At 41.0% G+C, this 24,131-nt stretch overlaps 4 protein-coding genes across 7 annotated transcripts; 3 read left to right on the plus strand and 1 right to left on the minus strand.

Annotated features, from left to right (window-relative positions):
- Nucleotides 1-111: 111 nt before the first annotated feature.
- Nucleotides 112-5,844, plus strand: LOC121885202 (coiled-coil domain-containing protein 152-like). Of its 4 annotated transcripts, none has more exons than XM_042394420.1 (8): nt 112-226; nt 937-1,042; nt 1,813-1,881; nt 2,466-2,530; nt 3,220-3,355; nt 3,692-3,819; nt 4,312-4,419; nt 5,415-5,844. In XM_042394420.1, the coding sequence occupies exons 1-8, from the start codon at nt 206-208 to the stop codon at nt 5,541-5,543; spliced, it is 762 nt and encodes a 253-aa protein (XP_042250354.1). In that variant the 5' UTR covers nt 112-205; the 3' UTR covers nt 5,544-5,844. The 4 variants fall into 4 exon arrangements, with proteins under 4 accessions (XP_042250354.1, XP_042250353.1, XP_042250356.1 ...); XM_042394419.1 differs by having other exon boundaries at nt 148-327; XM_042394422.1 differs by lacking the exon at nt 112-226 and adding an exon at nt 314-337.
- A 47-nt stretch (nt 5,845-5,891) lies between these two features.
- nim1kb (NIM1 serine/threonine protein kinase) lies at nt 5,892-12,322 on the plus strand. Its single transcript, XM_042394416.1, has 4 exons — nt 5,892-8,108; nt 8,773-9,071; nt 9,929-10,197; nt 10,846-12,322. Exons 2-4 carry the CDS (start codon nt 8,801-8,803, stop codon nt 11,608-11,610), a joined length of 1,305 nt encoding a protein of 434 aa, XP_042250350.1. The 5' UTR covers nt 5,892-8,108; nt 8,773-8,800; the 3' UTR covers nt 11,611-12,322.
- A 902-nt stretch (nt 12,323-13,224) lies between these two features.
- Nucleotides 13,225-15,970, minus strand: gadd45gb.1 (growth arrest and DNA-damage-inducible, gamma b, tandem duplicate 1). The gene is made up of 3 exons (XM_042396263.1): nt 14,713-15,970; nt 14,384-14,591; nt 13,225-14,274 (listed from the first exon to the last, which is right to left on the minus strand). Exons 1-3 carry the CDS (start codon nt 14,853-14,855, stop codon nt 14,161-14,163), a joined length of 465 nt encoding a protein of 154 aa, XP_042252197.1. The 5' UTR covers nt 14,856-15,970; the 3' UTR covers nt 13,225-14,160.
- A 1,247-nt stretch (nt 15,971-17,217) lies between these two features.
- Nucleotides 17,218-20,765, plus strand: LOC121886269 (growth arrest and DNA damage-inducible protein GADD45 gamma-like). Its single transcript, XM_042396264.1, has 3 exons — nt 17,218-19,380; nt 19,491-19,698; nt 19,808-20,765. Exons 1-3 carry the CDS (start codon nt 19,280-19,282, stop codon nt 19,919-19,921), a joined length of 423 nt encoding a protein of 140 aa, XP_042252198.1. The 5' UTR covers nt 17,218-19,279; the 3' UTR covers nt 19,922-20,765.
- The last annotated feature ends 3,366 nt before the right edge of the window (nt 20,766-24,131 follow it).

Below are 24,131 nucleotides of genomic sequence, written 5' to 3' on the forward strand. Positions count from 1 at the left end.
GACGTAAATGTAATCGATTAACGATACTTCGAACCTGTAATGAATAATACATTTATTTCTCTGTGCACGAGCGCAGCCGTTTTCGAGCGCGTGCGGTAAAATAAAGTAGCTTTGGACCTCCTCATTTCTTAACAGCAGCTAGCAGCAAGGCTTAATATCGGACAATTACGTTAGGTTATATTTAATGGTTGCTGGTATAGCTTGAATGAAACTGAACTGTAAAACGGTATTTTTACATTTTACTGTAGCAGTTTGTTCTTGAAGATGACAAAATTAAACTGTGTTAACCTTGATAAGTTTATGGAGGAGTTTGCTCTGCTAGAACAGGTAAATTAAGGTAGCTAACGTTAGCGTTAATTCACTAACTGCTCAGAGGAAGTCTGTAGGTTACCTTCGACTTAGCTATTGTCTATTTCTTAAGTTTTTGACACTTTACTAGATTACAGAGTTAAAAAACGTAGTTTCTCGCAAAATAATTATGGGAGTGGTAATCTCGGTCATTATTTTCAAAGAAGGTAACGTATGTTATAGCCTAGGTGTTGTGACATCACGATTGCCTCTGTCGTTTGGTGGCGTATTTTTCCAGTGTTTGGTTGACATTACTGGGCTTCAGGTTTCGCTATCCATTTTTCTTTATCTCTGAGTCTTTTTTGTCAGACAGACAGGCAGACAGAATTAATCACGAAGGGGAAATGCATAGTTAGAGAGCCAAACCACATAAAACAAAAGACAGTAAACAATAAGAAGACCATACATGATAAACAACTAGAATGAAATAAAAACCTGTTAATAGAGACTGAACCTAAACCCGAACCATACTGTGTTATTGCATGTCCACAATGTAGTAAAATATTGTACATTAGCAGTGCATGTGTAATATTGTGGGATGAAGAAAAGTCTGAAATTTCTCCATTCGCCTTTACTTTCATCTAACAGAAAATTACAGAAGTTAATGGCAAAAACAACGTGTTGGAAATCATGCTGGAGGACGCCAATAGACTCATGAAATTCTATCTGACCAAGGAAAAAAATCTTATTGAGGGTAAGTTTCTGTGTGTCACTTGAAAACTGGAGGTCCACATTCATTTTAGGTTTTTTTACTACTGTGTTTTTTTTTCTAAGATACAGGATCTTTATAGTGCTTGATTTATGTTTGTATGTCTCCCCCTGCTGAGTTTTTTTTTTTTTGCTAAATAACAGTCCTGACCTGGTATCACTAGTTCTCATTGAAGTCAAATAAATCCTAAATTTCTAAGCATTTACATTCAGGATTGATACTGTATATTAGGGAAACTGAAATATTAGTCTAACTGAAATTGACCAGAAATTAAAATACAAAAAGACATAAAAAATACTCCAAAATGCATTTTCAAAATATTTTGTGGCAATTACTTGATATTTTAAGTGTCGATCTCACCATGTATTGGGGTGTATTGAAATGACATGTCTTAAAAGGTGACACGTGCAGTTATATATTATGAATACTGTATATTATATTTTAAATACAATGTTTGTCATGCAAATGACTTGGTGACCATTAAAAGATAGATGGGATTCATATCAACAATGAGCTAGATTATGGTGACTGTGCTGTGTCAGACTACGGTTGAATATTATGTGCACATGCAGTTAGATTTTACATTAATTCGGATGGAAAATACCAGATAGATACATAAGATATACATCTCACTGGTTTTAATAACTGTCTGACTATCATTGAATTGTTTCCTACTGGAACCTCTACAAATGTATGGCACCTAAAAACAAACCAAACAAGAGAGGTTGCTTATTATTTTGATCTACCTATTTCAGAGAGAGACAGCCTTCTTGTCACAGTGAACAGACTGCAGCAGACTTTGCAGGAGCAGTGCAACCTCAGAGGTACCTGTGATAACTTGTTGGACACACAAATTTCCTCATTACTTAAAGTCCCTGCACACGCATTGTTAACTCACACAGACAGTTTCACCTATTTCAATTTATATTAGACCTCTTCTCAGGACTGTGTTTGATTGGCATCTCCCTCGCTCTCCGGTTGGAGTCCACAGAACTCATGTAATTCCCAACAAATCTCCACCCAACTTCAACTGGGGCAGAGGTTTTTAATTAACCAAAATAACTGAAAATACCTGTGTGGGTGTGCAGGGCATTTAAGATACCCAGGAGAATACTTTATCAGGAAGAAAGAGTATGTTTTTTAAGCACACACCACAGTGAAAGTAAAGTTACAGCAGAATATGGTCTATTATAAATAAATGGTCCTCCAGTTCAAGTTATGATAGTATTGGTCGTGTTTTTAAGTGAAAACATCTCTTGTAAATTGTAATTAGTGATATCCATTTAGTACTAGAATCATATTTGGTACCTGAAAACAAATATCAATAAGCAAATTTACTGTGGAAATTCTGTGTAAGGATTTTGAGGATTTTCATAATGTAAATATTCTAAGACTGTTCATGTTGTAGTGGAGAATGAGAGACTAAAGAACGACAAGGCGGACCTGAAACGACAGAATGAGAGAACAGCAGAGGTAAGGACTGAAGCAGGGGTGAACACTAACACAACTGTCTTGTCATAGTAAGGAAAGCACAGGTTTTAGTAACAACATTAGTAATGGCTCTGTTCTATTCAAGTGTCCCAGTAAGTCATGACAGTGTGGCAGCGATCCAGCATGAACAACACCAGGACCCTGAAACTGAAGCAGCTACATGGAATTCAGTCATAATTATTTGTATTATTTACACCTGTGTGTTTCTTAATGCATCAAAATGTTTTTTCATGAAAAAGACCTATTGCATTAAATACATTGAATATAGCTGTGAATCAAAAGTTTAGACTTCATTGTGCTGCCCATTTCTGAAACCAACCCTACACTACGCCCTGCACTGTATACGGTCATGGTTGCATTAAAAAAATACTAGATAGAAGCATTTTCTGGCTTCAGATGTACAGATACTGAGTTACAGTCCACTGCAGCTGAGTGATTTATATGTCTGTACATTATTTTGAAGTCAGAACAATCAGTCGATTTCCTCCATAAATATCACCCTTCTTACCAATACTTCTTATTTATGCTTTTTGGTGACTTTCAAAGCCTTAACACTGGTAGCAATTCCACATCTTTGACCTCATCTTGAACCCGTAGTAATTTCTAATTGAATAAAACAGTTTTAGCGTCAGGCTATGATGTGGTGTGTGGCCTGTGTGTGCTTTCATCAGGATGGAGAGGCTGAGGTTCAGAGGCTTATCAGTGAAATGAGAGCAGTAGAAGAGAGACACAAGAGGGAGCTAGAGACTGTAAGGCAGCAGTGCAGGAGAGAGGTGGAGGACGCCCACAAGGAGGCGTTCAATCAGTGTAAGACCTCACAAAACAGTCAGTACACTGAGATAAACAGTGTTCATGTTTTAGGGAATACTGACACTTTACTATGTACAAAATAACAGCCCTAAAGTCTCAATGCAAGACTAAGGCAGTGGATCAGATATCTGCTGAAAAACACAAGAGTTTCATAAAACAACAGAGAAACCACAGACCAGTCAGAACACACCATCAGAGCAGCTTACATGATGACGTGTTGACATCAATCTACAGCATCAGAACAGAAATTTAATGAGACAAAAAAACAAAACAACCATGTTAAAGATAAATCTATACTTGGCTGGTGTCTGCTGCTGTTTTATTTCCTGACAGTGGAAGCTAAAGATGCTGAAGTAAAGACGCTGCTGAAGAAAAAGGATGTAGATCTGGAAGAGATGAAGAAGAGGCTGAAGGACCAGGAGAGGGAGCGGCAGAGCGAACTCCTGAAGTTACAGATGGAGGTAAATTAAAAGCTACATTTAACTTCCGACAGTGTTGCTGTCAATGACCACTGATATGAATACAGTTGATACAGGACACTGTTGTTGATGTTTCTATCTTTCATGATTTTGAAATATATATTTGAGGGTAAAGTGCTTGTTTTGATAGAACATGAACAGTTACTTTTTGTCAGTTTTTAAAGATTGACAAATAAAGCCTGAAATAACAGTTTGATGTACTAATGTAATAACCTGCCAGATAACTTGCAGGGTTGAAGAGGTCAAGAGTTCAAGTAAGACAGCAGCATGCGTCTGCAAGAGTGTGTGTGGGCAACAAAACAATCCACATACGCTTTCAGTATTTTCAGGAAAGCTGCGTGAAATTAGCAGAAGTCTTGAGGAATGATTTCAATATGAATGCAGTGCTAGGACTCCCCTGTGGTCTTGAGTGACTAGTTTCGGCTTTACTACATGTAAGCTTATTGGGGTTTTTTTCTGTGTATATTTTGGCAGTTTGGTGCAAAGTTAGCCAGAGTTCAGAGTACAGCTCAGTGGAGCCAACAACAGCAGCAGCAGCAGCAACACGGATCCCAACTTCTTCCACAGAGTGTCTTCAAGAGGGTGAGCAGCACACATGTCCTCCCTCTTTTCCCATTATAGACATTAATTAACAAGGCACAAAACAAATGGAAATGATCAACCTGTAAGTCAAGGTCTTGGTGTGCAAGGACATATTTTATTAGTATTTATTATAGTATTTGCAGGGGTGAAGAAACTACTGACGTTTGATCCTACAAGATTAAGTGCACAGCAGGGCTTCCCTTGCTCTTGGGTTTGCCAGTTTGTTTCCTTTACATGCAAACTTCAGCCCAGACTAGAACAAAGTCCATTAGAGTTTGACCTGGAACTTTCATCTTGTTAGTTCCCTTCCTTCTAAATGATATCAGGCCACTTGCCAGCATGCTCCATCACCTTTGCCCTATCTGAAAGACAAATGTCTGGCAAAGAGAGGAGCCTAAGGGAGCACCCCTGCAGTGTTTTTGCAGTCTGTTTATTCGCTCACAGCAGCCAATGTACTGACTGTACAGACATTAGCTGTCGCTAGCTAGAAACTTATGCACCAAGCATATTTGGACAGTGTGCACACAAAACTTGACAGAAACTCTAGATTGTTTTTTAAATTTTCCTCCAGCTCCTGCAATTCCAAAGGCAGACAAGATCCAGAGTCCTTGATATGTGCAAAAATGCATTCTGAAGTTCAGCTGATGCTAATATGAGGCTCTGTTTTATGTTTACTATTTGCCAAAGTTCCAGTCTTTTTAGTGTGAAATTCCCTGTTCCCTGTTTTATAGACTAAATAACTAATTGAGAAAATAATTACAGATGAATCTCTAAAGAAACAGTTCCAGTCATAGAACAAATTTCATTAGCAATCACTACATTGTTTTGTTGTTAAAATACTTAAAAATCTGATAGTCCCTTCACAAAACTCACAAAACACTTCACAACAATCACTGCTCTGTTCTTAGAGATGTGTTGCATGTCCTGTTATATTGCATCTTTCTAGTGTGTGTTTGTGTGTGTGTGTTTGTTTGTGTGTGTGTGTGTGTTGTTAGAAGTTGATGTACATCCAAGAGGAGAAGAACAAGGAGATTGTGGCTCTGCGTCAGAGAATCAAAGAGCTGGAAGAGAGCCAGCGTGTCGGGGGATTCAATGACAGCCGTTCGAAGAAGAGAAAGATCTAGTTTGTAAAGGTCAACAGTGCTAACAAGCTGCTGACCTGTCAGCTCTGCAGGTTCATGAATCTGCAGGAGACCCAGGGGTCAGAAGTTACCAAAGTGTTTTGAAATTTCCAGATTTAAATTTAAATTCTGTAACTCAGTTCTTCAAATGAACCGTTGCCTCATTTTATAGGACATTTGTTCGACTTTACAGCCTCTTGTGTACTGTCATACACAGATTTGCAGTTTCACCCCCTTGCTCGCAGGTGACCAGTGTGTGGAGAGTACAATTAAACACAGGCCGTGTTCCTGTCTAAGGCTTTAATCCAATCAGACGCCTGCATGGTAGGAAAGAAGGGAGGGAGGGAGGGAGGGGAGGCATGGACTCAGGAGAAACTCACTTGAATCACTTGGCTCTTGTCTCATTCAAAAAAAGAGAAATCATTTAACTTTCACTTTCCATATTTTTCCTTGAAGTCAAACATGTGTTCTACTAAGCTTGAGATTTTGGAAGAGTAGAGCTCTTGAACTTTACTTAATGTTATTTGTGTGAATGGCTTTCCCATTGTTGATGTTTAGGAAAGTAAAGGTAGAAAGTAGATACACACCTACTTTATTTAACATGACTGAGCAGATTTTTACAGCTTAGATCTACTTTTCTAGCCTAAAACATGTATGTCCACCTGAATAATTAATACAAATTAGGTTCTTTACATAGAGTAACTTTGATTTTTAACATATCACGAGTGGGGCGTTCAATGAACATCCAGCAATCATTCAGGACTTAAGGGGGAACTCCATTGATTTTATACATGTCTGTTGGCAGGTGTTGGGAAATACTGCGACATATGTGAAAAAAGTTTCATAAAGCCTTTTGTGGCTCCAAAGGCAGCTGCATAAAGTCTGATGTCATTTGAGTCAGTATTGGTTGGGTCTGGCAGTGTGGTGTTAGACAGAGGTGAGGTTACCAGACCATCTCTGCTTCAGGCTAGTGGCTTGAGGCTATATTAGCTGCAACTAGCATAACACCCAAATCTCCAACTGAACAGACTGCTGTTATGTTGCATTCTGGGTAATGTATAAGTTTTACTGGTTAAACTGTCCATTGTGAGTCTGACAATGTTATAGAAGTGCAGTACTCTTTTTAAAGAGTTGATCTGATTTGAGAGCAAAATGTTGGGAAATACGCTTATTTGTTTTCTTGCCAAGAGCTTGCTGAGAAGCTCGATACCACTCTCATATGCGTATGGTAAATATGAAGTTACTGCCAGGAGCCGAGTAGCTTATAATAGAATAAAGACTGGAAACAGGGGGAATTGCTCTTTCTAAAGGTAACAAAATCCTGCTTATCAGCACCTCTAAGGCTCACTACTTAATACGTAAAATCTCATTTGTTTAATTTTGAAAAAGTGTAAAAATGACTGAATTTGATTTTATGGGGGATTATGTGCCAGACTATTTCTTGGCCAGGCTTCAGGAAGTCACTGCTCCCAGCCAAGATAGTACATAGCACATGCATTTGCCAAAATATCAAACTATTCCTTTAACAAATAACTAACACTTTTGATAAGTATTTCCTAAATTTGGCAATTAAAGAATTTAGAGCTACAATGATTTGAATGAACTGATTATAGACATACACTAACACAGATCTATCTATGATAAACTAAAATCAGCCAATAGTATCAAACATGCTAATGTATCAATCAGGCTCTAATCCACTAAGTACACTTGCACTAAGTTTGTTTTATGTTCTTGAGATTAGACTACAATGTTTTCCTGCTGTTCCTCCACTGCTCCTCACAGGGACAACACACCTGAATGAAGACGCTCCGCCTTGTGAAGTGTTGACCTCCTGCTTTGTAATCTCTTTATCTGTGCTGCTCAGCCAGCGTCGAAAATGGACAGAGAGTTAATCTCTATGGGAACATTGGGTAATACCGTTGCATAACATTTCATCTTAACAAAAGCCAGGAGATCAACCTTGGCTACACACAACATAGCTATTCCCCCTCACAGGTGGGCTTTCCCAAACCTGCAAAGCAAAGCATTCAGATCACATACTGTATGTTGCATCCTCACTGAGCACATTTAATCTGTTGTGTGGTTTTGGCCTCATTTTTTTCAGGGCAGAAAAAATGAGGCCATTTGAAGGGATTGGGACAGACCTAAATTAAAACAGGATTAGAGTTCATGACACCACCTTAATCCGTCGTCCCTCAGTGAGAAGGAGAGGGTGCAGGAGGGAAGAGGTGAGCGGTGAGAGGTGTGGCCAGGAAAGCCCGCAGTCCTACTGTCTGTCCACTCGGCTGATGGCTCAAACAGATCCCCCCCCCCCCCCCTCCCCTCCTGTGTTCCTTGCCGTCATTGTACAGTAGTCTTTTAGAGAGCACAGAGAAAGAGGCTATGACGGCATCGCGCTGCTCACTAGGATAGGACTTTCTGGAATGATTTGGACACAAACATCGTCAGACTCCAGTATGTCAGTGAGGAAAATTAATTTTCTCGGATCTCACTTGAGAAGGGCAGCAATTTGTGCAATGGACTCTACAGCTGTGTTTTGATGCAGAGCAGCAATTTGGAAACTTGGTAAGAAAACAAGAACCTTGTGTTCTAGATTCTTTATCTAATTATCTTTCTCCGGTCTTGTTGCAACCATTTCGCGGTTACAGGTGTCTTTTGAAAAAAATAACAGTAAAATGTGTACTAAATGTTGCATAAGACATCTGAAAATTTTGGATGTAATGGTATAGTGTAGTGGTGAGTGACATGGCTTAAGAATACTCATGCAGAATATTTATGTCATGGTAAAGGGATTCTAGGGACATTTGAAGGGAATACCAGGTAATTGGGTTTCAAGTGGTTAACAGAAATGTGATTGTATTCACTTATATTAAAATTTAGTCCATGGACTAAATAACTCACTAGTATATTAGTATGTATCATGTTTCAAGTCTTGATATATTATTCATAAGGTACACCCATTTTGCAGCTTTGACAATGACTATAGGGCTTCTCATAAGCTAAACATTTCTGGATAGACTAAAACCGTTTTTATCTGAATTTATTTACTTTTTTTAAACTGCAGTAGTTCAGTATCTTTTTGTGAGTGATGTTGAAACAATGCCATGTGGTATTTGTAGTGATGTACATATGGTTGTTTTCACATCCTGTTAGCAATTTAAGGAAAAAATGTCTGTATGTATGAACTATGAGCTGGTAATGACTTAATTACATTATCATGTTTTTGAAGATGACCATATCCTCAGCCTGCTGCAGAAATGCCCGGGAGTCAGTACCAGGTGACAGGCACCAAGTTCCACCATAGCCTCTACAGCCTGACAGACAGCTCTGTCGGCCCAGAGGATGAGGAAGCAGACCCCCCGGTGCCCCTCACCCCCCTGCAGAAGCTCACCACAGACATGTGCAAGGATGAGAAGACCATCAAGGAGCTGATTATAGGCCGCAGAGTGGGCTTCTACAAGGTCCGCGGGGAGATCGGCTACGGGACCTTCTCCAGAGTCAAACTGGCTTTTCACGCTCTGACTAAAGGTAGGTGGACATGTTATCTGACTACAAGCAAAGTAAACATTTCCAAACAAGACACCTCTGGCCATCCGTCCCTCACATACCTGAGTTAGGTTGGGTCCTGTTACTTTCCTTTAGCTTTGCTCATTATTGTGCAGTCACTGTTGAGTACTATCTACAAAAAGAGAGCTACCCAGAACACTTTGTGAACAGCTTAAGGAAAAGGGTGAACAGAAGAGAGCAGTCATGTAAGGTTAAGACGGGTGCAGTGTGTTGTTCAAAAACACGAGAAAAGCAAAAAAGATGCCCGACACACTTTTGCCATTGAGAGTTCTGCACCAACCTAAATTGCAGACCCAGACCCATCCAGTACCTGTTTCCTACCTGACCCGACTGAACCTGATGGATATTGTTAAATTTCAGAGGCGAATTCGACCTGAAGTTATATTTTTGCTTTGTCTATTTTTGACCATTAGCTCGACAGGCTAATTCACTGCTCTGTCTACACTATCTTTCCCACTGGGCAAATGCATATCTATTTGAAACACGTCATGCATGGATGCAGACAATTGTCACAGTTAGTCAGAGAGAGACAGCGTGACATTTCTTAATAAATCGCATTGAAAGATAACCAAACCCGAACCCAACCCAAAACCTAAGCTTTACGCAACAAAACAAAGTATAATATCAGTTTTCTCAGGTAGCAGAACTCTGTCTACCAATTATTTTTGCAAATTGTTTAGTCTATAAAATATCAAAAGTAATGTAGGCTGCAACTAACCACTGCAATGATTAACTGATTATCAGAATTGTTGATTCCCTTGTTGACAACCGGACAGTTGTTTAATGTCTTTGTGTCCCGTCATCTGTCCCCCTCGTAGACAAAGTGGCCCTGAAGATCCTGGATCGGACGAGGCTGGATACTCAGGCTCAGCGGCTGCTCTCCAGAGAGATCACCAGCATGGAGTCCCTGCAGCATCCTAACGTGGTCCGTCTGTACGAGGTGGTGGAGACGCCGAGTCGCCTCTTCCTGGTGCTGGAGTACGCAGGAGGAGGAGACCTCCACAATAAGATCTACAATGAGGGGAAACTGTCTGACAACACCAGCAAGGTCGCGTTTGCCCAGATCCTTTCTGCCATCAAATATATGGTGAGTGACGTAGAATCTGAGCGAGATTTTGCTTTGTTTTTCCCATCATGCAGTCAAACATTTTATGATAAGTTAAATTATGTTTAACACAGATTTGTATTTCAGGAATTGTATTAAATAAATCCAAAGATATTTAATGAGCTTTCATATACGGCAAAGAAAAGCAGGATATTTTCACATTTGAGATACTGGAACTAAAACTGTTGATTTAAAATCATTTAACAAAATAGCAAAGTATAGTATCAAAATAGTAGCTCCAATTTAAATTCATTCTAGGATGTACTGTCATATACCACTCGACGTTTATTTACAGAAAACAAGAAGCCAAAACATTTTAAGCCAACTGGCCTTGATTAGTGTCACAATTTGATGCCTTGCAAACATGACACTACTCTCTGCTAACGGTCCCACAATGCAACGTGCCACATTACCTTGGTCTTTTTTTCTATTAGCATTTTAACACACTAGCTTCATTGCTGCAGAGATTGTAGGGAAACCGTCCATATACAGCAAGCAACATATTGTCAGGTTGATGGCCTGATGATGGCCGAGACTGTGAAGATTACAATCCAGGATATAACAGAGAATCTATCACATCAGATTTATTTAATATTTAGAAATTTAAACCTTGTATGTTTTGCTATGTAGCACGACATCAGCATCATCCACCGCGACATGAAGGCAGAGAACGTCCTGTTTACCAGCAGCGGCTGTGTGAAGGTGGCCGACTTTGGATTCAGTACGCGGGTTTCAAACCGCAACGACGCCCTCGACACCTTCTGTGGCTCGCCACCTTACGCAGCCCCGGAGCTCTTCAGAGACGAGTGCTACGTGGGGCCTCCTGTGGACGTGTGGGCCATGGGGGTTCTGCTTTTCTTCATGGTGACCGGCACCATGCCGTTCCGTGCCGAGACTATGGGCAAGCTGCGGCGCTGCATCATTGAAGGCGCCTACACCATCCCTCCCTGGGTGCCCGGCCCCTGCCAGAGGCTTATCAAGGGCATCCTGAAGACGGTCCCCGCCGATCGTTATGCCGTCGACCAGATGCTGGGCTGTGATTGGCTCTTACCTGTTGAGTTTCCCTGGTCGCTGGTGCCTCCTGAACCAGATAGCCCTCTGCAAAGCCTGCTGGACTCGGAGCGTGGGGACCTGGAGGAAGAAGAGGAACATGAGGAGGTCAGGAACTCGCTGGAGGAGCTCGGGATTACCCAATTGCACTTACGGAACAATTCACTCAAAGACAGCCGCAGCCCTGTCACTGGAGTTTATCGAATCGTGCTGCACCGAGTGCAGAAGAGGAGGGGCTGCGACAGCCTGCCTGTAGTCCGAGGGATGGTGAGGGACCCCAAGAGGGAGGGCCTCCGGGCCTACCGGGGCCTCAGACACACCTCCAAGTTCTGTGTGCTTTCATAACAGACTGTTCGAGACGCTTCAGCACAGTTTTTATACAGACTTCTTTTATACCAACATGGAATTTAGAAGTAGAAGTTTTTTTATTTTATGTTTTACATTGTTCATGACAATAAGTTGGTTTGTTTATTTATTAAGTGAGTTAAATTGACAAATACCTTTTCGGTTTGTAGCTTTTGATACATTTGTTTTGCTCCTTTTAGTGTATCTTACGGGGGTTTGAGAATAGCGTAGAAGATACGTAAAAGTGCCTGATAAAATTAAACCAGAGAACTGTAAGAGTTGTGAAAGCATCTTTATAAAATATTTGCCCCTTGTAGAAACAGCAAATTTGGATTTAACCTGTAAAACTTGTACTGACAGCTGCTGTAAGTCATTATATTCTAGGACTGCAAGTAATTATTTTCATTATCAATTAATCTGTTTATTATTTTTGATTAATTGTTTGGTCCAGTAATGAAAATGTGACCTATAATCACAAGTTATGGCCTTTATGCTCTGTTGACATGAGATGTCAGCAGATGAGGTAAAGATTTGATGATGATTAATGAGGATTTTAGAGGCCTGAAGAGGTGAAAGCATCTAGTATGAGAGAAAAGCCAGACAATGTTTTCTTTCTTATCCTTTAATCATCTTGGAACAGCTCAGACTTACTTTAGGGGTTACTGGGAGGTCCAAACCTCCATGTTGAGAACTACCGGTTTAGTCTGTAAAATGTGAACTAATAGTGACACATTACAAGTTTCCAGAGTCAAATAGCCCAAAAAAAATCAATTAGTTTACAATAATGTGAAACAAAACTCAGTATCAGTTAAGGATGTATTTTCTGTCCATCAACTAATCAAATAACTTTGTCATGCAAAACCTGTTTTTATCTTTTCAATCCTTTTGAGTGCAGAGAGGGGGTTTTGTAAATATGAACATCTTTGTAAGTGTCTGTAAGGGGAAGAGAAAACCTCATGCCCACTTAAAGCAATTATGTCTGTTGAAAAGACTCTTATTGTTTATGAAAAACTAAATAAAGTGTTAAAAAAAACTGATGAGTCAAGCAGATCTCATTGTTCCGGCAGAGCAGGTGGCTGCTGCTGCTGCTGCTGCACCCAAACAGAGCTGATCCTGCGTCTTTGTGGCCTGTTTACCAAAGTTTCACCAAGTGCCTGCGAGCAAATAATAGTCCCGACAGCAGCTGGCAGGACACCAGATGATACCCGGGACCCCTCTCGTCTCTACAACCGGTCCAAACCAGCCAGACCCAACCCGACTGTCCCCTTTGGCAGTGGAGCGCAAACCAACCCCCGACTCCTCCCAGCCCTGCCCTGGCCGACCCCCACCTGCAGGAAGCGGCAGATGGCGCGGCGTGGCTGCGGAGACATCTGCAGGCCAGACAATAGGCGCTCTGTGCGGACCGCTGGAGCTGACAGGCCTGGAGCTCCGCTATTGTGCGCTGCGCTATACACATGCAGATGAGGCGTGCAGGAGGAGGGACCGCAGAGGGCCTTTTTTTTTTTTTACTGCAGGGACAACAGCGAGCAGATGACAGGCCTTAGCGCCCTCCATGCAAATTTGCTGAGTTTTAAACTTTTGTTAGTTTCGTAACACCCTCCCCCCCACCCCCTTCTCTCCATCCTCTATGACCCCTCACCATCTCCTCCAAACACACACACACAGGCACACAATATATACACACAGCTCAACTCTAAAACCCAAGAGAAAGTTAAGACACACAACGCCCAAAATATGATTTTTGTATTTTATTAAGCATTTTCCACTTACAATTTCCAACCATTTCTAAAGTGAAACTGATAGAAAGTTGTAAATTAGTTTGTTTCCAACATTGTTTCGACAGGATCAGAACATCTTAAATCAGATCTTCAGTTTTTAAATATTTCTGTTCTTCAGTACATAATTAAATGTTTCTAAGATACTCTTACAATTTCTCATATTTTTAACATTAACTTAATTTAGTCATATTCTAAAGTGAAACCTTTAGAGAATAGACATTTTTTCAAAGTTTTTTTTTAAATGTTTTAGAATATTTTTGTCATTGTTAAATTTCTAAAGTGAAACCTTTAGAGAATTAAGACAATTCTGGAAAGTGGGAAACATTTCCGCTGATTGCAACTGTTGTCATGTTGCTCAGCAAAGAGGACACTTTTAAAAAGTCCCTTTTTAAGAAGGCCTCTTTCTCAGCACCGCTTCTTCTCCTGCTGCGCGTGCTTCAACGTGCGACGTTTGCTCTGTGGAACCACAGGACGCAGAACTCGCATCTCCTTCCTCTCCAAACCTCATCCGCACAAAGAATGAGGGTCGATGTGTCGCTCTTGTGGCATACCTGACCTCATTCACATAAAGAATGAGAGTCATCTTGGCATGGACTGGACAAGAGGCGACGGTTCACGGGGGCCCCTCGGGCCGGCGCCGTGCTGCCTGGACGGGAATCCTCCTCAGGAGTATCCAGGGATGAGAAGAAACAGGGTCATCCTGTTCATCAGGATGAGTATTTCCAGGTAAGAGCTTCACAGCATCTGTTCAAGAGAGGAGCCAAGTCCCAGATCAACGCCCGGGCAGGCTGATCTCAGGAACCCAGTCGTTCAGACGGCGGCTCTCCTCACAGAACAGGTGCAGTTTCTCCAGAGCGGGGTCCTCCCAAGAACCTTCAGCTGGGTTCTGTTCAAACAGGAAGAGGAGAGAAGCTTTAGTCACATGTTTTCTTTTTTAAAAGCATCACATAAAACAGTTTAGTAGAACAGAATCCTGTTAACTGAGCCCTACATACCGTGATGAGGACGCAGTGAGCATCTTCAAGCTGCTCCGCTTTGTCGCCAACAATCTCAGCCAGACGCTGCATGTCGCTCACTCTGACGATGCTGATGTCGTTGTCAAAGCAGAAGGACTGGATGAGAGTGAAATGGATCTGGAGAGCGATATCACACTCAAACTCCTCATCCATGGCCAGGACGCAGAAAGACACGCTGTCCGGGTCACTGTGGAAACAAGATAAAGGAAAAAACATGAGCTTTCATCCACAAAATTATCCAAAGCAGCTGATATAATAAATGAAAATGTAGTAAAGCGAGTATCTGAAGCTGGAAGTCTCATACTTACAGATTCATAACTTTTGCGCACTCGTAGACACCGACGGTGAGGGAGTCGTTGTCTTTAGCGGTCTCCAGGACCTCCTCCAGGGCTTTGCCGGTGCACTGAGCACGCTCGGTGGGTTTCTGGATCAGAACTTCCTCAAGAGTCATGATGAAGATGATGAAGATATTCCGCAAAGGGAAAGAGCTTTAGCAAGTGTGTTCGAGAGTAAATCCGAAAAGGAGCAGAGTGCTTTCAAACCTCGAGCCTCCGTCTTTTATACTCTTCAGCTCGTGCGGCGCAGTGAAAGCGCTGCGTCCTGATTGGCTGAAGCTGAATGGTGTATTGGTATGATAATGCTATTGTCACACTCCGGCTCGTGGCAGATTGATGGAGGTCATCGAGCCACGCACGCTCCCCCTCTGTGCAGCAGCCTGGCCTGAAACTAAAAATAGCTTCATTAAAAAAAAAAAGTTTGATCACTCTGCAGCACCCTTTTGTGCAAATCACAGAAAACACAGCAGGTTATTCTGATTGCAGAGATTCTTCCTGAACAATAATTATCCTTTTGCATGCATGTCTAAGAACTCTAGTGCACAAGAGCTTCTTATAGTGCCTTTTGGAATCACAAAAAACTATGTATTGATCATTTCAGCCACATAAACAAGCTTTCAAACTTTTTAAAATGCATCTTTTAGAACTATAAACTTTGCTAACAGAAAACTCAACAAATACCTAGCACTAATTGTTGCATTTTTAGACTTTTGGTCACAGTATTTCAGCAGCAACATAGAGAAAGTGTGAAGCGCCCCTCCCCCTGTCCCCTCTCCAAGCAGCAAAGAGAAAGGGCAGGTGGATGATGCCATCTGTGAGGCTGGCCATAAAACGGCCTCATTGTGCACACAGAAGCCCTCTATTATCACAGTTCCCATACAAATGCAAATGACCAGCGCGTGCCAGAACGCTGTGCGTGCTGCGCAATCTGCACTGCAGGCCCATGCTGACCACGTGGCCATCAGCTGTCCAGAAAATCCTTGCTTGGTTTTTATTTATTTACTCTGGGGAGTTCGGGGACCACATGAGTGGACTTCTATAGGAAAACTTCAGAAGTTTATTGCACTTTTGTTTTGTATATCACTGTTTATCACTGTCATTGTCCGTGATTCTATTTAAATCAATTTCTGAGAACGTTCTGTTAATTTCAGATCACGTTTACGCACGATTTAAGTTTTACGCACAACTCTATTTAATCTTTTCCGCTGATTAAGCACTTTATCTCCCACAATATCACGTGTTTTTTGGTTTTATATAGTATTTTGTGTGTAGATCCACTAGATATCAAATAAACAAATATTGCCAACTGTCTGTTAATATCTGATCACTTTTACGCACGACGGAACCTTTACGCACGGTTCTATTTTATCTGTTACACTGGTTGAGCAGTTTCTCCCCAACAGCTCGTGCTTATTTGGTGATATTCCTGCTGCATGATAATTCAAAACACATCTTGCATCAGGTCAGGCCTGCAGCCACTGCTGCGTAAATAGAGAAGGGGGGCTGGAGTGCAGAGGTGGTGGAGGAGACACGGGTTGGCGGTGATTGATTCAGCGCTATTGTTCTACGAATGCAGAGCGGCAGATGGAGAACTGTCGCTATGAGGAACCCCCCTCCCCCCCTCCTCTCCTCTCTCCTAAACCTAGGTCAACCCTGACCCCAGGGCGCGCCCGATCTTTTGTCTACAAGTCTCCACATTCGCTCATCTGTTGTCTGAGTTTTGATTAAATTTAAATGCCAAAGAGGAGAGCTTATGGTCCAAACTTTCACAATGAAAAGTGTTATCTCCAAAAGATACCAGACACGTAAAGGCAGATAAAAATCTCTTTCAGTTTGAGCTGTAAACACGTGCAAGAATGCTGAAAGTGTGTTTTTTTCAACAACAAAACGCTTATCTGTACATTATTGCAACAACAAAGTCATTTGTTTATTTCCAAGTTGCTTTCAGTTTCTGTCAGCATGCTGCAAATCCGCCCGCACATCAGCTGGCCGAGAGGCTTAAATTTGGGCCAAAGTTTGATTTGGATCCAGCTGATAGGGACTCCAAACACTGAGCTATTTTAGGAAGGATCAGCTTGCATGGCCACGGGGCAGGCGCGTGCAAATCGATACCGACCTATTGTTGCTGAAACACATCTGCCAAACGGAGGCCTCCCAGGCTGCGCGCGACAGGTGTTGGTGGTCAAAGCTCCTCCGCTGACCTGTGGCGACTCAGCAAAGCCTTAAACCTCTTTCTAAAGATGGAAAGTGTCTAAAGCTGCAAGATAAATCAACGTTTTGTAAATGTCTGGCTTATATGAACGCACTTGAGGAGGATAAGGAAGTTAAGCGAACATTTTAGATATAGAAATAAAAATATACTGTCATTATTTATCCTTCATTTATCAAATTACTTCTCCTTTTTTTTTCTTTTCTTTTTTTTTTTTTTTACCAAGAAAACATGAATAAATCTAAACTTAACGAATCTAAGTGTGATTTTGCTAAAGTTCTGCCTTCAGATTCGTTTAGACTTGAAGACTTTAAATCACATTTGCAGCGGAATAAAAAAGTAACCCCTCGTGCAGCCCTCACGCCCAGCAGGTGCTGCCTGACTTCCTTTGTCCACCCTCCCCTCACCTTCCCCCCGGGGACAGATGGTATCTCTCGGTTGCTATGGAGAGGGATGCAGACAGAGAGATAAAGCATGGAGGTATCTCCAGATGCCACGCGCCTCAAGTGAGGACCGGCTTTACGCATGCAAAGCAGCGGCGCGTGCCATTGCCTAATCTACAAAAAACAGTTCATGCAGTGAAATTGGTCATGAGTTATAAAAGTCAGTGTGACATCCAGCACAATTACACTGGTGGGTATATTAGCATCATAACGCTTCAAACAACACCAAATTGCAGCTTAAGCATGTTTTATTGAATTTTCCAAACTTTATTATATATAGTGTTCATACTGTTATGACGCAGGATCAAACATTATGTAACTTAAGAGGCATTTGAAGGAAGTTTTAGCTCTTTATCTACAAACCATGTGTTATTTGCTTACAAATGCATGCCACAGATTTGCATGTTCAAATGTATTTTTCTCACTGTTACTGGTGGCCTTTGATTTCCATGGCAGTATAGAAACATCCAGAGAAACATGAAAATTGGATTGTCAGAAAGTCAAACCAGGTTTGAACATGTTTGAGATCAACATAAGACTTCATTTGACAAACCTTAACCCAATGAGGTGAGAACAGTCACAGCACAATGTTGAATCAGACTTTTATTTTTCAGGTTTTCATCATACAGACAAAACACATATGCAGTGATTTTTTCTAACATAAAACATAAAAACAAAAGCTTTAGTGTTACGTTTCTGTTTCGTTCTTGTCTTTCCATATTGTTCCATTTATTTCCATACAACAGGAAAATCAATTAGCAGACTTTTGAAACTTGCTTTAATTGTGTAATCCATGTAATCCAGTATGTATTCGTTTTTGTCAAAGTTGCATTACATTATCATTGCATAATGCAGTTTAAAACAGTTCAAACCTCAATAATTTGACTCTGACAAAAATGAATGAAGACTTTATTTATAGAATTTTGAATCTATATTTTGGACTCTAGGCAGCCATTACTTTCACTATGTTTTCAGTACGGTATGAAAATCAGTTAACAGACTCTTGAAACGTGGGGGTTTTGCATGTTCACATCTTCAATACATTGAACTTATACTGTTGTGTTGTTGACTTTTGGATGTGTCTGTTTACATTCCAGGCAGGCATCATTTTTGCATGGTATGAAAATCCCTTACACTTGAAACTTTCTTGAGTTGTATAATCCATCATAGTGAACATCAGGTGTGCAATATTTTTTGTCAAGTTACATTTTTGTTACAGGTTAAATCAGTTCAGACTTATCAAATCAATCCTCACTGTATACGCTCAAAAAACCTAAAAACTTAAAAAGCTTGAAATGGAAATTAAACTGCATTACCATGCAATGATGATGAATGAAGCAAGTTTCAAGAGTCTATTAATACATTTTCATAACATGCAGAAATGAATGAAAATCAATGGCTGCCTGAAATGTCTGCAATTACATTCAAAAATCTACAACACAATATCATAAACTGCCAAATGCACTGAAGATGTGACTATGACAAACCCTTGTATCGTCCTCTATCAGTATGAATGGGAGTTATTGTTTGATTCTACATCTTCCAGAACTTGGAGGACTTTGACAACAGCAGTCTGATCCTCCTGTGTGGTTTCATTATTCCTGTAAGCTGAAAGAATCATTTAAAGGTCAGAGAGTTTCTACATCTGATCCTTTCAACCAAAGCTGCCCCCAACTTTCCTTCTAAGACTTTTCTATAGGCACGCGTCCCTAAGGGTGGGGTTGGGGGCTGCAGGCCTGTTGTAGCCATTGTGCTTCAAACAGCCAATCAGAGGGTGAGCGTGTGCCGGGTCTGTAGTATAAATGCTGGCAGATTCTTGGAGGCAGCACAAACACTCTTCTCTGGAGTTTCTGACCACATCAGCTGAACTGTAAGATAAAACTTCACCATGCAGTCTCCTGGAAAATCTCTGAAGGAAGCTCTGCTCTGTGCTCAGAGCGAGGATCGACTCACTGTTGGAGTCTATGAGAGTGCCAAAATCATGACTGAGTAAGTAAACTAAACATGACATCAGTATGACTTTACATGCTCTTTGAACATTCAACTTGATCAACATCTGAGAGCAGCAGTTAACAGGAGGTGTCATTTCTTTGTTTCAGTGACCCGGACAGCGTGTCTTTCTGCGTCCTGGCCATGGATGAGGAGTTTGAGTGTGATATCGCTCTCCAGATCCATTTCACGCTCATCCAGTCCTTCTGCTTCGACAACGACATCAGCATCGTCAGAGTGAGCGACATGCAGCGTCTGGCTGAGATTGTTGGCGACAAGGCGGAGCAGCTTGAAGATGCTCACTGCGTCCTCATCACGGTATGTAGAGCTCAGTTATCAGGATTCTGTTCTACTAAACTGTTTTATGTGATGCTTTTAAAAAAGAAAACATGTGACTAAAGCTTCTCTCCTCTTCCTGTTTGAACAGAACCCAGCTGAAGGTTCTTGGGAGGACCCCACTCTGGAGAAACTGCACCTGTTCTGTGAGGAGAGCCGCCGTCTGAACGACTGGGTTCCTGAGATCAGCCTGCCCGGGCGTTGATCTGGGACTTGGCTCCTCTCTTGAACAGATGCTGTGAAGCTCTTACCTGGAAATACTCATCCTGATGAACAGGATGACCCTGTTTCTTCTCATCCCTGGATACTCCTGAGGAGGATTCCCGTCCAGGCAGCACGGCGCCGGCCCGAGGGGCCCCCGTGAACCGTCGCCTCTTGTCCAGTCCATGCCAAGATGACTCTCATTCTTTATGTGAATGAGGTCAGGTATGCCACAAGAGCGACACATCGACCCTCATTCTTTGTGCGGATGAGGTTTGGAGAGGAAGGAGATGCGAGTTCTGCGTCCTGTGGTTCCACAGAGCAAACGTCGCACGTTGAAGCACGCGCAGCAGGAGAAGAAGCGGTGCTGAGAAAGAGGCCTTCTTAAAAAGGGACTTTTTAAAAGTGTCCTCTTTGCTGAGCAACATGACAACAGTTGCAATCAGCGGAAATGTTTCCCACTTTCCAGAATTGTCTTAATTCTCTAAAGGTTTCACTTTAGAAATTTAACAATGACAAAAATATTCTAAAACATTTAAAAAAAAACTTTGAAAAAATGTCTATTCTCTAAAGGTTTCACTTTAGAATATGACTAAATTAAGTTAAAATATTGGAGAAAAACTAAAATTGAATAGTTTTCCTATATATTTTAGATATAACATTGACCGAAAATACAAAAAGTGTTAGAATAAAAAACAAACAATTGTATGAATCTGATGTTGAATCTTGAAATGTGAAAAATATGGAAAAATACATAAAACTGAAAATGTAGTACTTCCTGAAGGTTTCACTTCAGTTTTATTATATATATGTCAAGTGAAATAACTTCTTTTCTATTTTGTATGACGAAAGCCTACAAATAAAATATTTGAAGTCAACATTGCTCTCTGACTCTCTCATCTGAGGTTTAAATTTTCCAAAGCATAAATGAAGTCTCATGTTTACCTTTTTTCAGCAAACCTGCTTCAGTCTAGTTTGACTTTTTGATTTTCTGATCCCTTTTTGGGGATTTCTGTGAAGGTTTCCTGTACTTTCAAATTTGACTTTGGACAAATGCAGCTGTGATGACTATACAACTATAATGTCAGGTCATTATATATTTACTTGTGTTCAAATAGTGCAGCATGCAAAATCTAATTCAAATATAATACATGGTGCTTTAGGTTGTACAGCTAATAAGTAATAAGTGAGCATGCAACAGAAGAAAATAATATGAATCGCAATCAGCTAATGTATTGATTACAATGTGAGTGACATGTGCTAATGGTTTCTGGGGTGGAGATTGTGTTGATCAACACTTTTCACTTCTCTTGGGCTCAGTATGGTATTTTTTACTGAGACAGATGTCATTTCAAAGCTGTGGCAAAAGCAGGCTTCATTTTATATCTAGAACACCAAGTTTAAAGTAGTAGATTTAGATTGTGGGAAATTAGCTTTTTTGCTTTCTTGCCAAGAGTTAGATGAGAAGATTTATACATTATGATACCAGAAGTACATGCACGCTGAATCAATCCTCCTTTTACTTTTATTTACAGCGTGAAACGCTACAGGTTTTCCTCAGACAAATGCTTTTTGTATCCAGCACCTATCCACTGAGGTCTAAATATGCTGCTAGAGCCAGCATATGGTTAGCTTAGCTTAGCTTAGCTTAGCATAAAGACTGGCAACAGGGGTAAACCACTTCTGTCCAAAAGTAAAAACAAAGATTCACCCGCCAGCAACTCCAAAGGCTCACTAACACTTTATACCTTGTTTGTTTAATCTGTACAAGTTTAAATATAAATTTGTGCTCTGTGACAAAGCTAACTGTCTGCTGGCTTTAGCATCTTTAGCATACAAACACAGGAGTGGTGTCAATCATCTCATCTAAACTCTCGGCAAGAATATTTATAAGCGTATTTCTCAAAATGTCAACCTATTCCTTTAAACAGACTTTTTGGCACAGTGGGGTGTAGTTTTGGCATCTGATAAGACTTTGTTTTGGTTCTATTTCATCCTTCATCTCACGTCACTGATCAGACAACTGACTCACAGGAAGCTTTTTCAAGACTTAAATAAACTAACTGAGCTGGTGAGATGTTCTCTGAGGCTCTGTGATTCACTGCGTTTACAGCCAAAAATGTCAACTGTCACTGCAGTAGTAGCTTTATTTCATGACCCTGCACTTATTGTATAGTCAAGAAAAATCAACCCAAGAGAAGCTGCAGCTTAATGAAGGTGATCTTTTGCTCTTGGCACACGTTGGTTTTCTTTTTCTTTTTCTCATTTGTGATTCAGAACCTTTAAGAGGCTTTTGTGTCTTTGGACTGGAACTCTAAAGTCACTCTGACCTGCATGTTGCCTGTCACTGCCAGCTATTGTGAAGTCAACAGCTGCTGCAGCCCCCACGCCCCACTGTGACACACACACACACACACACACACACACACACACACACACACACACACACACATGACTGAGCTTTCTCTTTTTTTCTCTCCTTCTATTGTGAAGTGCTCACTACAACTTGATAGGATGCTTAAACTCGTTTAACCAGAATAAAAAGTTACATAAAAAGGTAAAAAGGACCAAAGAAGAAGAAGAGTGATCAATTCTGAGTCTGTGCAGTTGTGAAATATGACTAAAAACCTGAACCAGCTTTATAACTCACTGTGTCCAATGTGCATATACACAAACACACTCAGCCCTTGTTTCAAAAAGGAAAGAAAAAAAGAAAGGGGAAAAAAAGGACAAAGCAGGACCAGCTGAAACACGATCACCCCTTTAAATCTCCTCAGCAACCAACCCAGCACTCACTCTGCTGTCCAATTTAATGATGAGGAAAAAGGGACAGAGAGGGAGGGAGGAGTGGATGGAGAGAGGAGGAGGAGGAGGAGGAGGAGGAGGAGGAGGCCCTGTGCCTGGCACAAGTCTGCTGCCATTCATCCATTCAGAACCAAATCCTGACTAACGACAACATCCCCCAACCATCAGCAGAAACACGCCTGAAGTCAAAACACAGCCGAGTTCCTGCAGGACGGAGCTGCATGCACTTCCAGTGACATCACTGTGCCAAACTTTTTGCAAACTTTATCAAATTAGTAAAAATGTCCTTTAGTAGTACAACATTTTTAGAATAATTTCTTTCTTTCTCACAGAAAGATGAGACATACAGTCTGGCAGCGAGCGGTAAAATCTGTGCACAAATGTAAAAATGAAACGTTTTAGCTTGGAATTATTTCTTTCTGTCTGTCCGTCTCTCTGAACTCTGTCACCCCGAACAACCTCGGCTGCCCTCTGTCTCAACCCCGGTCATAAAGAGCTCCGCCTGCAGCCACATGCTGCTTCTCAAGTGTCATTATAACATAAAAGCCTCCTCCTCCCCAAAATCTTTTCTGTGTGCTGGAGAGCTGCAGCAGATGGTAGTGACTGGGCTGCAGGCTGAGTGCTTGTGCACGCGTGTGTGTATATATTCTTTTTTTTTGGTGTTTTGGTTAAACAGGTTGCCTAGGATACAGGCATCAGCATCACCCTCCACAACCCTACAATCTGAATCACAACTCAATTCATTGTTCATCTTTTTATATATATTTGTTTGTTTAGTTTTCTTTATGTATTTAAAAGCATAAAGTATTTGTTTATCCAGGAGCTCTAATCGAATTCATATTGAATTTCACCCAATTTAAGAAAAACTTTTTTTTTAAAATTCTGCATATGACTATTCCAGCTCTTCATTGAAGCTATATCAACATATTGAAAGTTTATACATGTTATATCTTTGGGAGCTCCTCTTACATTTTTGGAAAAATGTTTAATCAAGATAGTTTTGTAAAGACGCATCCATGGTTGCAGAGTTTCAGTGGTTGAGTTCAGCTGACTTGCTCTGTCTGATAACTATGCTAATATCGTCCTCCATCATTAACATACATCTGCACAACAGCATTGTGCCGCAGGTCACAGCAGACTCAGGGTCAAACCACACACACACACACACACATATACATACACACACACCCACGCCCATTCCCTCAGTCATCAGCTGTTTATGCTAATTTCTGTTTCTGATCTCCATCAGTCAGCTTGTTTCAGCTCATGATGAATCTAATCACTAATTACATGAACAAACTTGAAGCCCCTCAGGCTGCTTCTCTCTTACTGGTGGGCTGAGTTCTGAATTTTAAAAAAATCTTTAGTTTATCATCTTTTGCTGTTTACATAATTCAGAACATTCAGTA

Source organism: Thunnus maccoyii, chromosome 19, assembly GCF_910596095.1.
Source record: "Thunnus maccoyii chromosome 19, fThuMac1.1, whole genome shotgun sequence".
Classification (NCBI taxonomy): Eukaryota; Metazoa; Chordata; class Actinopteri; order Scombriformes; family Scombridae; genus Thunnus; species Thunnus maccoyii.